Raw genomic sequence first — 17,171 nt, 5'->3', positions numbered from 1 at the left:
GAGCATCTGTTATTGGCATTTTATGAGATCTATAAAAATTGCAGCGAGAAACCTTTATTGCAAGAAGATTTGAACATAGATGTCAAAAATACATTTGGCTGCAATTGTAGAACCTTGGTGAGACTGCACTTGTAATACTGTGTAAAATTTCAGTGTTCTTACCGAAGTAAGGATATATTTGCCATAAAAAAGAAGTGTGATGAAAGTTCACGAGAACATCTCATGGGATGGTGGTACCGTAGTCCCCCGTGGGGGATACTTCCAAGACCTACTGTGGAAGCCCAAAACCACGGATAGGAGCGAACCCATCATTTAAATGGGAAATTTACCGTCCTGGCAGCCCCAGGTCCCTGGTTCTGGAATGTTCCCTGTAATATGGTCAGACTGCAGGTAACTGAAAACATGGTAACCAGATCCATGGATATTGGGGTCGCCCTGTATCATCCTGTGCGGAGAAATTGAGGAGACCCGGTCTGATTTCACTATAGGATACAAAGCTCTTATGGGGCTTGATAGGTCAGATGCAAGGAAGTTGTTTCCCCTGGTTTGGGCATCACAAACTCACCCAAGGCATTAATATACAGTAAAAAGAATGTGATGAAAGTTCATCAGAACATCTCATGGGAGCTAAACTGCAGGTAATCGAAATTACGGAAAATGATTCTGCGGATTCGGGAGTGGCCCTGTATATCAAAAATAATGTGGCCCCAGCACTTATCTCTGTGGCACTCCATCAATTATAGGTTGTCATCATGAAATGATCCGTTTATCCAAACTCAGTCTTCTATTAACCAGCCAATCCTCTATGCTAATATGCGACCTCCCAATATCATGCGCTCTTAGCTTATTAAGTAGCCTAATGTGTGGTACCTTATCAAACACCTTCTGAAAATCCAAATAGATTACATCCTCTCATCTATTCTATTGTTATCTCAAGGAACTGTAATACATTTGTCAGGCATGACTTTCTCAATGTGAAGCTGCGCTGACTCTGCTTGATCATAAATTTCAAATTGCTCTTCTCTTACATCCTTTAGAAATAGACTAATATTTACCCAGTGACAAATGTTAAGCTAACTAGCCTATAATTACTCATTTTTTAAAATCTCCTTTCTTTTTAAATAAAGGTGTTACATTAGCAGTTTTACAATTCTCTGGACATATTCTTATTTGCTTAATATCACGCAAAAATAACAGAAGTAAATGTGCTAAAATAAAAATATTATAGCAGTATTAGGTGATTGAATGTTTACTTTTTTCAAAGAATGAAAAGATAGTTTAGAAGACAGAAGGAAGGGACACAACAGATGAAGCTAATTAATTTACCACACTTCTGCCATCTGCCTATTTACTTGCATTAAAGTGAAAAAAAATCCTTATACACATTTGTTGCCAATGGTTGAAAAAAAGTTACTTTTTACTGTACATTATAAGTTGAACATTCAACGTGCAATAACAAGTAATTCTAACTGACATGTTTAGAAAATGGTAAGATGACTATACCTTTGATTCACCAAATATGTCATCTGTACATCAAGGTACAAAATACCTGGGAGTAGTAGAATACTGATACTGGAGACAGTAGAAATTCAAACATAAAACCCCAATGTCTTTAAAGGATTGGTTTAAGAGAAAAAGCACAATGTGCTTGCTAGCAAAGTGACAATAAGTACTAAGAGGAAAATACAGAATTAAGTGATGCTAAAATTGTTGATGGGGCCCATACATTTTGAAATGTAATAAGGAACTTTAATAAGTTTGGAAAACAGGTAGAACAGGTATAAGCCTCATGAGTAAATGCAAATCAAGATCCTATAAATGCCACTGGGTTGCAGATACAATTTTAATTTTAAATGCCTTTTGAGCAAGCAATCTGTCATTGAAGCCTCGTAGACAACCTTGTCAGGTGGGTGCACAGAGTTTCTTTTTAAATGCTCAATGCCGAAAGAGGCTGAACCTTTGCCACGATGGGCTTTCTTTCCTCATCACCAGAAATATGTTCCAGAAACATTAGCTTGACACAAGAAATATTTAAAATAATTATAAGGAAAATGAAAAACTATTTCACATTGGATGGATGAGTAAAAGCACGCTAAATAATCTTCCCACATTTATTTGGTAATCCCATGTGACATGTATGCTTAACCACTTAAATTTTCAACAGATGTAAAGCTATTCAATTATTCTTTTCTTCATCGGTCCATCTCCCACTTTTCCATGCAATGCACCATTTTATCAGGCCTATTTCTGCACCATTGCTGAATTAGAACCAAAGCCATCAACAATGCTGCAGTGTTGAGCTAGTTACCAGCCACTGATTTGTTTGAAAAAAGGTCAGGGAGAGTTGGGAAGGGTTAAATTTACAAGGCATGTAATCTCAACTCTCAAGCTTTGTACAGCTATGGGATGAAACTAGTCAGAGAATCCAAAGACTCGAGTCCACAACAATACAATTACACTTCTGCAATTATTTTTGGTCACCCGGTAGGTTAGATTACTCCTTGCTTTGTGCAGAGTTCAATCTGAACTGAGGCTATATGCTTTCTTGCCATAATGTTCCTGATGAAGGGCTTATGCTCGAAACGTCGAATTCTCTATTCCTGAGATGCTGCCTAACCTGCTGTGCTTTGACCAGCAACACATTTGCAGCTGTGATCTCCAGCATCTGCAGACCTCATTTTTTACTCTAAGTTGGGAAAGGAATGAGAAACAAAAATGACCATCGCCACTCACTTTCTCACCTTAAGTGCTAAGAATGGCCACCTATCAGCAACTCTTACTAGCTTAAGCTAGACTGGTTGTCTGGGGAATAACTTCAAATGCATCAGCAGCTGAATAATCAGTCAGGGCCGACTGCCAATTGGACATCATGTTGGACTCCTAATAGAAAAATAAATCAAGGTGCACAAGTACTTCAGAGACATTGAAGTAGTCAAGGCCAGATGGGTCCAAATGTTTAAGATAGAATTCCTGATGAGGTGTCAAGTATTCACCGTCAAATGCAATGGTGTCAAACTTCTCTGGCCTTCCACTGGTCGATTATCACCTAAAGGGTGAGAGGGTTGACAGAACAACATAGTTTGTTACCCTCAGAATCCTTTCTAACACCTTGCAGACTTAGTTTGGACACAGCTAAAGGCCCTGCTAATCACGATGGTGGGAAATCCTTGGATGAGGAAGAAGATGAACATTTCTGAGGCCCTGCTGCAGAAGGTGGCATCATCAGAACAGATGTAACAGAGATGGAGAAACCTGGAGAATGGAATAGTATCGTTATGGGAAGCAGGGTGCAATTTGATTTAATTTATTGTTTTCACATGTACTGTGATACAGTCACAAGTGTTGTTTGTATGCTATACAGGCAGATTGTACCATAAAAAGGTCTTTAAGGCTAGCAGAAGAGTGCAGAATAGTGTTACAATTACAGAGAAGGTGCAGAGAGATCAATATTGACATTTGAGAGGTCGGTTCAAAAGTCTGACAACCCCAAAATGAAAAGAGATGTTGAGGAATGGAAGGGAGGAGTCAGAGATGGACCAGGTGAAGGTGACAACAAGATGGTAAGCAAAATTAATCAATTCTATCATTTCCCTATGAGGGGGGAAGCAGTGTGATGTCATTGATGAACTGGGGAACGAATCGTGGGAGGATTCAGATTAGGATTTAAACAAGGAATGTTCCACGTAGCCTACAAAGAGACAGGCATAACTGGGGCTCATGTGAGTATCCATGGCAACATCTTTGAAGAACTTCTCCCTTAACCCCTTTCACTTTCTTCAGGTCAAAGTGAGGATGAGTTCAGCCAGGTGAAGGAGGGTGGGTGGTGGATTATGGCAATAGTTGGAGTCTTCTTTCCAAGAAGAAGGGGAGATCACCAAGACCATCCTCTTGGGGACAGACATACAAAGTGACTGCATGTCCATGGTTAAGAAGAGGCAGTTGGTAGCCACAAGTCTTCTGCTAACTAACATCTTATTAAACAAAAATATGCAACACATGGACTGAACAGCAATCTCTCCTCATTATGATGTTTCGAGGAACGACAATGATGGGTATCTATTTCCTGAAGAGATGCATGTGCAAGTTTCCCCCTCTAAAATGAATGTTTGTACATCTGCTTTCTTCATCCTATGTTCAGATTTTTCAAGATGAGCTCACTTTGAATGCAGGTTTGCTGCTGCTACATCATAAAGCTATCCTGTTAAAAACCATTCCACTCTGCTCCTTAGGTTGGTGGAGGGAAATTAAGGTTTTTCAGTTGATCATGTTATTTTCTTGTGGGAATTTGAAGCAATGTAAACTTTGTTTGTTATTGTTGTTGAGTTTCATTTTTCACCAGACATTGAGGCTAACGAGGTGTACTGTGCTTTTCATTCCAGGTTTTAAGGACTGTATCGAAAGAGCTCTTGCTTCTTGCAATGAAATGGTGTACCCCATGGAACACCTGTTTTTTATGATAAACTGGTTTTCCATACCACTTGTTTTTGCTGCAAACATTGCAATGCCAAACTGAGGTAAAGTATAAAACCAAACTAAACTCTGCTGTTGACCTCCTCCGACAGCTGAGATATTTTAAGCAATGAGTAGCTGATTCATTCAAAATAAAAAGCTCCCAGGTTTGAGCCACTGCCTGTCCCCAGTTAAATGAATTACAGTTGGCTTTGTCACGTGTGATGTACAGAATGTGACATCAGCTGCTAAATGTTAGTCATTATCCACCAATTTCTGGTGGCAAACTGCATATACTGAGAATGTGGATGCCTATCATAACAAAATACATGGCTGCCTGATTTCAGGAATAACTTCAATTGCTTTAATAAACAGTGTATATTCGTGGAACTACGTACAACATTACAGCGCAGTATAAGCCTTTCGATGTTGCACCGCCCTGTAAAACCAATCTGAAGCCTATCTATCCTACACTATTCCATTTTCATCCATATATTAATCCAATGACCATTTAAATGCCCTTAAAGTTGGTGAGTCTGCTACTGAGTAAAGAAATTACCTCTGACATCTGTCCTATATCTACCACCCCTCAATTTAAAGCTATGTCCCCTCGTACTAGCCATCACCATCTGAGGAAAATGGCTCTCACTGTCCATCCTATCTAACCCTCTGATTATCTTATATGTGTCAATCAAGTCATCTCTCAACCTTCTTCTCTGTAATGAAAACAGCCTCAAGTCCCTCAGCCTTTCCTCATAAGACCTTGCCTCCATACCAGGCAACATCCTGGTAAATCTCCTCTGAACCCTTTCCAAAGCTTTGACATCCTTCCTATAATGCGATGGTCAGAACTGTATGCAATACTCCAAGTGCGGCCGCACCAGAGTATTGTACAGTTGCAACATGACCTCATGGCTCCAAAACTCAATCCCTCTACCAATAAAAGCTAACACATCGTATGCTTTCTTGCAACTCTATCAACCTGGGTGGCAACTTTCAGGGATCTATCTACATAGACACCGAGATCTCTCTGCTCATCTACATTATCAAGAATCTTACCATTAGCCCAGAATTCTGCATTCCTGATGCTCCTTCCACAGTGAATCACCCCACATTTTTCCACATTAAACTCCATTTGCCACCTCTCAGCTCAGCTGTGTAGTTTATCTAAGTCCCTCTGTAACCTGCAACATCCTTTGGCACTATCCATAACTCCACTGACTTTAGTGTCAGCTGTAAATTTATTAACCCGTCCTTCTATGCCTTCATCCAGGTTATTTATAAAAATGACAAACAGCTGTTGCCCCAAAACAGATCCTTGCGGTACACCACTAGTAACTGAACTCCAGGATGAACATTTTCCATCAACCACCACCCCTGTCTTCTTTCAGCTAGCCAATTTCTGATCCAAACCGCTGAATCACCCTCAATCCCATAGCTCTGTATTTTATGCAATAGCCTACCATGGGGAACCTTATCAAACGCCTTACTGTACCAAGGCAGAGTTGTGACTTACTCGTCTGTCCTATGTTGTGGCAATTAGAGCCAGAGATGTACATCATGGAAACAGACCTTTCGGTCCAACTCATCCATGCCGACCAGATATCCCAATCTAATCTAGTCCCATTTGTCAGTACTTGGCCCCTATCTTTCTAAACCCTTCCTAATTATCAACCCATCCAGATGCCTTTTAAATGTTGCAGTTCTACTAGCCCCCACCACTTCTTCAGGCAGCTCATTCCATACGTACACCACCTTCTGCATGAAAAAGTTGACCCTTAGGTCCCTTTTATATCTTGCCCCTCTCACCCTAAACCTATGCCCTCTAGTTCTGGACTCCCTCACCCCAGGGAAAAGACTTTGTCTATTTACCCTATCCATGGCCCTCATTAAGTTATAAACCTCTATAAAGGTCACCTCACAGCTTCCGATGCTCCAGGAAAAACAGCTCCAGCCTATTCAGTCTCTCCCTATAGCTCAAATCCTCCAACCCTAGCAACATCCTTGTAAATTTTTCTGAACCCTTTCAAATTTCACAACATCCTTCCGAAAGGAAGGAGACCAGAATTAGATGCCATATTCAAAAAGTGGCCTAACCAACGTACTGTACAGACCATAGACAATAGGTGCAGGAGTAGGCCATTCTGCCCTTCGAGCCTCCACCACCATTCAATATGATCATGGCTGATCATCCTTAATAGTATCCTGTTCCTGCGTTATCTCCATAACCCTTGATTCCACAATCCTTGAGAGCTCTATCCAACTCTTTCTTAAATGAATCCAGAAACTGGGCCTCCACTGCCCTCTGGGGCAGAGCATTCCACACAGCCACCACTCTCTGGGTGAAGAAGTTTCTCCTCATCTCTATCCTAAATGGTCAAACCTGTATTTTTAAGCTGTGTCCTCTGGTTTGGCACTCACCCATCAGCAGAAACATGTTTCTTGCCTCCAGAGTGTCCAATCCTTTCATAATCTTATATGTCTCAATCAGATCCCTTCTCAGTTTTCTAAACTCAAGGGTATACAAGCCCAGTCGCTCCAATCTTTTAGTGTAAGGTAATCCTGCCATTCCAGGAATTGACCTTGTGAACCTACGCTGCACTCCCTCAATAGCCAGAATGTCTTTCCTCAAATTTGGAGACCAGAACTGCACACAGTATTCCAGGTGTGGTCTCACCAGGGCCCTGTACAGCTGCAGAAGAACCTCTTTGCTTCTAAATTCAATCCCTCTTGTTATGAAGGCCAGCATGCTATTAGCCTTCTTCACTACCTGCTGTACCTGCATGCTTACCTTCATTGATTGGTGTACAAGAACACCCAGATCCCTCTGTACTGCCCTTTACCTAAATTGATTCCATTTAGGTAGTAATCTGCCTTCCAGTTCTTGCCACCAAAGTGGATAACTATACATCTATCCACATTAAACTGCATCTGCCATGCATCTGACCACTCACCTAACTTGTCCAGGTCACCTTGTAATCTCCTAACATTCTCATCACATTTCACCCTGCCACCCAGCTTAGTATCATCAGCAAATTTGCTAATGTTATTACTAATACCATCTTCTATATCATTAACATATATTGTAAAAAGCTACGGTCCCAGTACTGATCCCTGCGGTACCCCACTGGTCACTGCCTGCCATTCCGAAATGGAGCCGTTTATCACTACTCTTTGTTTCCTGTCAGCCAACCAACTTTCAATCCAAGTTAGTACTTTGCTCCCAGTACCATGCGCCCTAATTTTGCTCACTAACCTCTTATGTGGGACTTTATCAAAAGCTTTCTGAAAGTCCAGGTACACTACATCTACTGGATCTCCCTTGTCCATCTTCAGAGTTACATCCTCAAAAAATTCCAGAAGATTAGTCAAGTATGATTTCCCCTTCATAAATCCATGCTGACTCTGACCTATCCTGTTACTACTATCCAGATGTGTCATAATTTCATCCTTTATAATAGACTCCAGCATCTTTCCCACCATTGACATCAGACTAACTGGTCTATAATTTCCTGCTTTCTCTCTCCCACCTTTCTTAAAAAGTGGTATAACATTAGCCACTTTCCAATCCGCAGGAACTGATCCCGAATCTATCGAACTCTGGAAAATAATCATCAACGCATCCATGATTTCTCAAGCCATCTCCTTCAGTACCCTGGGATGTAGACCATCAGACCCCGGGGACTTATCAATCTTCAGACCTAACAGTCTCTCCAACACCAATTCCTGGCAAAAATACAGCTGCAACATGACCTCCCAACTCCTATACTCAATACGATTACCTGGTCCCTTCACTTTATGGAGAGACTGGATATGAACCATGACTAGGGAAACGATATACAAATCATTGAGTTAAGAAGGAAACTAAAATATCAACAGTGTCTTCATTATTTGTGTTTAGCTTCAATGTGTTGTATGTGGAGCCTCAGCACAAAATCAAGCATTACCACATGCTTTGATGCCAAGGATAGGTCTGACCACATCACTGCAGAATGCTCAGTGAGATTGGACTGTGAGAAAAGGTTTACTTTTGAGAAAAACACTATTGCCAACAAGTCCATCAGTCAGTACATAACATTCTAGAGACTCTAACTGAAAATGAGATAGTTAGATCCTGTTGAATGGTTCCTTGAGCAGACATTAAACATTATTTGGTCGAATGCCTCATCATCAGAAAGTACAAAGGAGCACTCATGAGTGTCTTGGCTCATGGAGAAAAAGTCCATTCCTGTCAGATCCTTCCTATAAGTCTAGGCCTCAGCCCCTCAGTACCTTGCCCTCAAGGTGGCTGAGGTGGGGAAGGGATAAATCTTTACCTCCTTATGGAATGTGCTTTGGCAAAGATCTGGAGAAAGATGCAGCAGTTAAGGTTCATCACAAGCAACTCTAAGACACAGGATACTATGCTCTACAGTTTTTTTTTCCCCATGGACATGCACATAAACATCAACCCCTGCTGGAGTACTACCAGCTAAGTGAAAGACATGCTTTAGTTTGATATTCTTCCAATGCAAAATAGATGTCCTCAATCAAGTGTTGCGGACTGGCATGCTCCAAAGTCCAGGATTACATGGTGATGGATGTGCAAATATTTGAGGCAGCCTCAAGAGAGGCACAATGGAGAAGGTCACTCTCCAAAGCCTTTCAGCCAAAATATAGAGAGGGTCTCGAGATTGTGGAATACCTTAAGTGTAGGCATCATAAGGAATATATATGCTAAACTTCAAGGATATTGAATTTGTACTGAGTGGAACATGGTATATGAATTTCTATTGCAGTCATTGCAATTTTCAACTTGAAATATTTGTCCTCGAGCTGCCAAATATGGAAAATATATGGTAAACATTAGAATCATCCAATTGATTCTGCAGTCTTCACTTTCTCCTAATTTATTTTTCATCCAATGACTTGTATGAAAATTATTGATGTGCCTTAAAATTAAAACTCAGCTATGTATAGGAATCAGGATTCAATAGATCTAGTCCAAACAAATGACCTATAGCAATCCTTACAAGTAACATGTACTGGTTCAAAAAGCTACAACTGACTAGTAACAGCTCTGTTCTGTTAAAGATCCTTGGGTTAATCATCAGCCCTCGATAAAATAATGAGCCTTACTATCAGGTTATATTGAAAATATATTGCTTCAGCAAAAATTAAAGTTTTGCAGAGAAGACAACATTTGTCAAGGTTTTACATCTGGCACAAGCAAATGTTGACCAATTGCAGACTCAAGGCATAGCTATTCTGGTAAAAGACACTCTGTCATAAAACAAGTAATACAAAATATAAATTTCAGTGCCAGTGCGATGCCAAGTACATAGGCCGAATGACACACAAATCGACAGATCATATCAAACAGCATGTCCCCTTCAGATGTTCCAAACAGGCAAGGTACTGACTGTACGTACCAACCTGTGCTTGCAAAATTCAGACAAATGTCAACTTTAGATGGAATTCTGAATTTTGGCAACACTTGCTAAATATTCCTGGGTGTGCTAAGAATTTTGCTGAAAATTAACTTAGGACTGTCAGTCAGGCTCACAGTACAGCACACATGCATGTACTGGAAGCTGTACATAAATACATAGGACCGTATTGTACACAGACAGAAAGAACATTTTTCTCTCCTTAGAACAACAATACCAATACTGTTTAAGATGCTAAATAAAAGTTTTTTAATGCAAAGTAAAATTGTATTAGGCTTCAATTTTAAATCTGCCTGCTGTCCTTAAATTATGGAAACTAAATACATAAATTTTAATTAAAGGATGCAATTTCTTACCAAGTTTATCAGCCTTCTCATAGCATGTTCATGTGAACAGATGCATTCACAAGGATCATAGCCTCCTTCTGCCATGGTGGGCCCACGTTCCTTCTACCAGATTCTAATATTTAAAGCAATGAGAACAATTACAACAGAAATAATATAACACGATTCCAAATTTGCCAACCAGTAGTGTACTGCTTTAATGATTTCAAATTGTAATTTGTGCCTTAATTATCAAATCAATAAAATAGTTGAAAAACATATCAAGGCGTACAGTGCAAGTCCAAGGTTTGTGAAATTACATTGCTCATTATTTTGCATATGCATATCATGTAGAGTTTAGTTTTGGATCTGATGAGAGCATATTATAAGGTTTCATAAAAGATCTGGCAGTGAAATTAAATACAAAACATGCTTATATAAAATGGGTTGCTGATTCAATAAGCCAGTTGCAATTTTACTCCCTGTCCAACCCCACAAAGCAATGAATAGGTCGAAATTTCTCCTCTGCTTAGAATGAGGAAACCTTGGGTTCTTTCAACTATTTGGGGGGGGGGGGGGGAGGTTGATGTAGAAAGAGCAAAGTGTTAGTCCTATGTATTTCTCAAATATTTCATGCATTATCTATATTAATCATTTGCATGTTAGTCAGAAGAAAATTTTGTTTGATATTTCCTCAACAATGTATCTCATCTCCAACCTCGGGACAAACCATGCTGCATTCAGATAAAAATATGACCATTCACATAAGCCCATCTTATTTTTATACACTAGTTGATACCCACTAATGAGAAATAATACATGTCTTCTTCTCACATTTAGGTGACACACCAAATGTTAAGATCAAAATATGCGCGCTGTTTTGGGGTCATGTATGCCAAAGGATCAACCAAAACAAAGCTATGAAAGTGTCATGACAGAACTCATTGCTCAAAGGTTTTATAAAAAGGATAAAAAGTCTTCCACAGTACAAATGATATTAGTTCTAATTATACTAAAATTTAGCAGGTTAGCAGGGTAGGAAGAAAACAACCCTGGGAAATTACTTCAGCTTGCTACAGATCATGACATGACCTTCTGAAGTATACTAAAAAAAACTGTGATTGATAAATTTTACAAATTGGTAGGACAACAGCTGGCAAGTTAAATTGCTCAAACACATATTCAAACCCACCAAGCTATGAAAAGCATGGAATGTGTTTTAATTTTGAATGTTAAATTTGAACAAATACAAAATTAACTGAGAAGCTGTTAAGAGAAGGGAGCTGTTCTGGTGAGATGGGCTTCACTTGAAGCATGCTGGGATCGGTGTCCTGGCAAATCAAATAATGAGGACTGTAGAGAGAGTTTTAGACTAATTCGCGAAGGGGTAGGAGGTTAAGGCTTATGAGAAGGGAAATGCATGTTTACACATCAACAGAATATGGCAGAATTACAAGGCAGTTCTTTGGATAATGATACCAAGAGTGGAACAGGAAGGGACAAATAACACAAACAAATCAAAAAAGCAGTAAATAGGGTCAAAGGGGGAAATAATCATTAAAAGGGAAAATTAATGGTTCTTTACTTGAATGTACATAGCATTCAGAACAAAAGCAATTAATTAACCACACAGATATCGTTTAAAGGGTATGATCTTACAGCTATACAGAAAGACTATTATAAGGAGAATGAAGATGGGGACTAAATATTCAAGGATACATGATTTCAAAAGGACAGGCTGGTGGAGTAGCATTATTGGTATGGAAAAAGTACAAAAGCAAGAGATAATCTTGAATCGGAAGACAGAATCCATATGGTCACAGGAAGGAACAAAAAGGACAAGACAACACTGGTATGAGTAGTCTACTGGCCCTGTAACAGCAGTAGCTACATTGATGGAACAGAGATGAAAGCTGGAGATAATGAGGACATGTAAAAAGGTCAGTACATTAATCATGGGTGACTTTATTCTTTGTGTAGATTGGGACAGACAGATTGACAAAAGAAATTATGAAGAAGAAATTAGAGTATTCAGGACAGTCTCCAAATCAGATTCAACCATGGATCTGGCTTGCTTCTGCATTGAAGGGATTCTATGATTCACTCAGAAACAGTGACTGTAACATGGTAGGATTTTCAGTTTGAGAAGAATGAACAACTTAGCTAAATTTAAATAAAGGTAATTATAGAGAAATGAGGAAATGGAATATAATGTGGGGAAATGTGAAGTTATGCATTTTGGCAGAAAATAGTCTCTAACATTAATTTTGATGCTCTGCATCACAATAATGTTCATTGGAATTATGATATTGACTTTCCAGTGTTAGACTGGTGACAAAGTCAGAAGTCACATGACACCACTTCATCACTTCACCTGATGAAGGGGCAGCATTCGAAAAGCTTGTCATTTCAAATAAACCTGTTGGGCTATAACCTGGTGTTGAAGAACTTTTGACATTGGAATGACGATCACTTACATACATCCACCAATGACAAGTACTTCTACTCCTACCATCTTTTGGCCCCTACCAGATCACAGGTAGCCTCTGTGATATAAGGCTTAGAAGACCTTCAGTTTCATGTAATTCAAAATCAGGAAGACTGAAGCTATTGTCTTGATCCTTTCATTTTATTTTCTAATCCCTTATAACTAATTCTGTTTCCTTCCCTAGGCACTCACTTAGGCTAAACTTAGATGGTTAAGTCTTGGTGCTTGTTTGCCTGAGAAATAGTATCAATCACTGATTACTTCAATCTCATTAATCACCAACAATACTGAATTTTATTCCTAGATTTTGCCTATCTCTGCCTACACCTCAAATAGTTCTTCTGCTAAAACTTCTGTCTTGTTCCCTGGACTCTATTATTTCCTTGCTGGCCCAACCCTCATAAATGCCCAAAATGTAGCTGCCCAATTCTAATCAGACTCCCCTATGACATCTGTCCATAGCAATACTTTTTAAACTCATTAATGGGATGTGGGTCACTAGCAGGGCCAGCACTTACTGACAACTCACAGTTGCCCTGGAGGAGGAGAGTGAGCTGTCTTCTTGAACTGCTGCAACGTGTGGCAAAAACACCGATAAGTGGGGAATTCTAGTATTCTGACCTAGCAACAGTGTAGGATTGGCAATATATTTCAAGTCAGGATGGCATGTCACTTGGGGGTGAGTTTGAAGGCTGTTTGAAGGAGTTTGTCCACATGCCTGTCTGCCCTTCCAGATAGTCACGGGCAGGGTATTGCTGACGAAGTTTTGGTAAATTGCTACACGGCATCTTGAAGATGGAATACATTAACTATAAGGAGAGATTGAATCTTCAGATGCTAGGGAGTTGCCAAACAAGTAACTACATTTTCCAGGATAATGATGAGCTTCTTGAGTGTTGCTGGTTCTGTACTTATGCAGGCAAATGGAAAGCAATCTATTATAACTTGTGACAATTGATACTGTGGAGATGAGTCACTTATCAAAGAATACCTAGCCTTTGAACTACTCATGAAGTATAGTATTTATATGGCTGAGCCATTCCAAGGACGTTCAGAGATTCAGCAATGGCCACTAAATGTCAAGGGGAGGTGGTCAGGCTTCCTCTACAGAAATGATCATTGTTTAGCACAAACCTAAATTGTCACTGTCAGTGTGAGCTAGATGTTTTCTACACCTTGCAGCACGTAGGCATGAACTACTTTATTACCCACGGTATTTGTAAAAGAAACCAAAAGAGAAAATGCTGGAAAATCTCAGCAGGTCTGGCAGCATCTGTAAGGAGAGAAATGAGCTGACGTTTCAGGTCTAACTGACCCTTTGTCAAAGCTTTGACAAAGGATCAGTTAGACTCGAAACGTCATCTCTTTGCTCTCCTTACAGATGCTGCTAGACCTGCTGAGATTTTGCTTTTATTATTTGTAAAAGAAACTGAACATTCATTTAATTAAAGCATCAGTGAACCTTCTCAATCCTGAACATACATTGGAGGGATGATTGTTGGAGATATTTGCACCTCAAATAACTCCCTGAGGAATTGGTGCAGCAAAGTTCGTAGTGAGTTAACTGCTTTCCAACAAGCACAACCATGTTCCTTATGCTGATAATGTATTAATCTTAACTGTCACCCTTCAGCTTCAATCCTCTGCATTCCCTATGTTCGTTATATAATGTCCTCTTCTGGTCATAACTGTAAGCTTCTCTCATTTAATCTTTGTTTTTGTAGTCTACCATTCCGTCAGTTTTCAACTGCTTCAGCTCCAATATCTGGAATTCCTTCCTCAATTACATTTTTCTCTACCCATAAAAGGTTTCTCAACTTTTTTTTAAACAGCAAGCTTTGGATTGGAGCTTAGTAGCTTTTAGCAGTTTCCAATTATCATGTATTTTCAGATATTTAATCTTAGGTCTGATGTGCTTTCTTGGGAACCACACAAGAATTTCTATGAGGCTTATTTAAAGACAGTACTGTGGCCAACTTTTATTCCTTCAGCAACATAACAAAAATTGTCAGGAGACATTGGCATAGTGGATACTATCATTGAACAGATGATCCAGGTTAATGCTCTGGGCTTGTGCGTTCAAATCCTACTATAGCAGATGGGTAAACTTGAATTCAATAAAAATCTGAAGTAAAAAGCTAACCTAATAGCAATGATGATTGCCTTAAAAACTTACCGGATCCACTAATGTCGTCTAGGGAAGGAAATTTGCTGTCGTTACCTGGTCAATTCTGTCAAATTACCTTCTGGGTACTCAAGGACGGATAATAAAATGCTGGCTTATCCAGTGACATCCACAATCCATGCATGAATTTAAAAAAGGATTATCATGGTTATTTGGTTCATCTTATGTCGTGGGAACTTGCATGCAACTCTGCCATTTACTGCAATTTAGTACCTTCACTACAAAAGTATTGTGCTTTGTAGCAAACGTTTTGTAATATACCATGGTCATGAAAGGCTCTTTTTTTCTGTGAAATGTTCGTGTTTATCTGAACGTTCGGCTCATTTTGTACAAAAAGAATACTTAAAAGAATCAAGTCAACTCAGTGCACTGAAGCTTATCAAAACAGCTGCACAGTATGTAAATTTTAGGGTAGCTATTTATAAACATCTCTCTCCATCGGAAGCAAAATTTGAATAGAAACTCAAGACTTTCACCAGAAGTTTTTCAAATGTATTTTTGAAGGTACATAAGATTTCACTACTTCCTTCCATATTATACCATTGGCAATGGTTGTTTGAAATTTGAAACACATGATACAAACACAGAATAAACAGTTCGTACTTAAAATGATGATACAAAATGTTGACATTAAGTATCAATTTAGACTTTCCCGCAAATGCGTTGTCTCAACAAACGCCACTCCCCGCAAAGAAAAACATTATGCATTGACAGTCTCCACCAAATTATAACAGAACAGCGTCCACTCGTAGCATCGGTCCACCGACTTTTATGTCGTAACTTGCGAACTGAGAAATGCACACGACACCTTTTTAAAAAACTTTCACTTTCTTTCAACAAACACTGCAGTGTGTACAAGGTAATTAAGTAAAGGCTTAACGATGAGGAACTAAGGCAGTTGATCAAAAACAAATAAAACTAAACATCAACTTCAATTGCCTAGATGACTTTGCCCAATTACATTCCAGAAATATGATAACTATGCTATTAACAGCAGAAGAACAACACTCCGATCTGAATCACATTGGGAACCATATAGAGGCGACCCGGGTTTGTTTTGAAAGCTGTTTACAGATACATTCCCTTCACAGAGTTGACCGGTTTCCAGCTCTGCCACGGGATCGCAGTCCCTCCACAAGAACAGCAACCGCGATTGCTGCAGAAGCTGTCGGAATGCTCTGGGCTCACATTCTCTTACCGGCTCACGTTCTCTACCACGACCTGTCCCCCTCCCACCGTCGGCAGCGATTGTTCCACTGTTTAGATACAATACCAACAATCGCGTCACCTGGAGGGAGAGGGGGCGGAGCACAAGCCGGAGCCGGATCTTCCGCCTCTCCGTTATTGTTCGCGCACGCAGGACATGAGCGGCAGCCATGGTAACGCAGCTGGGGAGCGCCTATTGGAGAACTTTCTTTGCATGGTCCCAGTGAGAAAGGACCTCGGAGATAGTACTGTTGAAGTTCACTTCAGAATGTAATTAAATTAAATTTTTAAAAAGTTCTGGAGTTTACAGATGGAAGAACTACAAGATGAGAGACTTAACAAACAATCTAGGTCTTTTTCAATATATTGTTTAGGTTATATAACACTGTAATCTTTTGCTATAAATTTTGTGTCTTACAATCCACAACCATCTGATGAAGGAGAAGCGCTCGGAGAGATGGTGCTTCCAAATAAACCTGTTGGACTATAAACTTGGTGTGTGAATTTTAATTCTGTATACCCCAGTCCATCAGCAGCACCTCCAAATCATGGCATTGAAACCATCTGTGTAATGCAGCCCTATCCAACGTGAGCGTAACCTGTTTAAAAGCAGTGGTTTAAAATATTTGGAGCGACGTAAACTTGATTTCTAAAAATACAGTAACTTGCAGAGCAGGAATCTCCAGCCAGCACATTCCAAAGACGCCTGCAGGGGGCGGACTGTTGTGTGGCTCGTGGGCAGGACACGTGGCCGGTTTCGGTTGGTCCATGTTCCCGGGGCATGTTGGGAGCAAGTGGATGGGGGTTTGTTGCGGCCGTGCGGGTGGAGGGGGCGGGGTTGATGACGACACGGGGTGGGGGAGGGGAAGTGTGGAATGTTGGTGCGTTGGCCGGAAGTTTTGTGGATGAGCTGTTGGTCCTTGTATGGTTGTGAGTTGTCGTCAGTTCCCAGCGTTTTACTTCCTCGATTATTTTGTGCCGCTTGATACGACGTGGTTGGAGAGTTATGTTTCTCTTGGGTAAAAAAAAAACAATGACTGCAGATGCTGCAAACCAGGTTCTGGATGAGAGTGGTGCTGGAAGAGCACAGC

General features: G+C 40.0%; 1 protein-coding gene across 1 annotated transcript in view; it reads right to left on the bottom strand.

Annotated features, from left to right (window-relative positions):
* Positions 1-16,167, bottom strand: part of smim14 (small integral membrane protein 14) — a 49,059-nt gene extending 32,892 nt beyond the window's left edge. The window contains exons 1-2 of the mRNA XM_060824798.1: positions 16,073-16,167; positions 10,235-10,337 (exon numbers count right to left, since the gene is read on the bottom strand). Coding sequence (XP_060680781.1) covers positions 10,235-10,309 — 75 coding nt within the window. The 5' untranslated portion in view covers positions 10,310-10,337; positions 16,073-16,167. The remainder of the gene's footprint in view (positions 1-10,234; positions 10,338-16,072) is intronic.
* Between the last annotated feature and the right edge of the window lie 1,004 nt (positions 16,168-17,171).

The sequence above is a fragment of the Hemiscyllium ocellatum genome, chromosome 1, assembly GCF_020745735.1.
Source record: "Hemiscyllium ocellatum isolate sHemOce1 chromosome 1, sHemOce1.pat.X.cur, whole genome shotgun sequence".
Classification (NCBI taxonomy): Eukaryota; Metazoa; Chordata; class Chondrichthyes; order Orectolobiformes; family Hemiscylliidae; genus Hemiscyllium; species Hemiscyllium ocellatum.
Note: the sequence above shows the minus strand (reverse complement) of the source record. Positions and strands in the feature narration are given on the sequence as shown.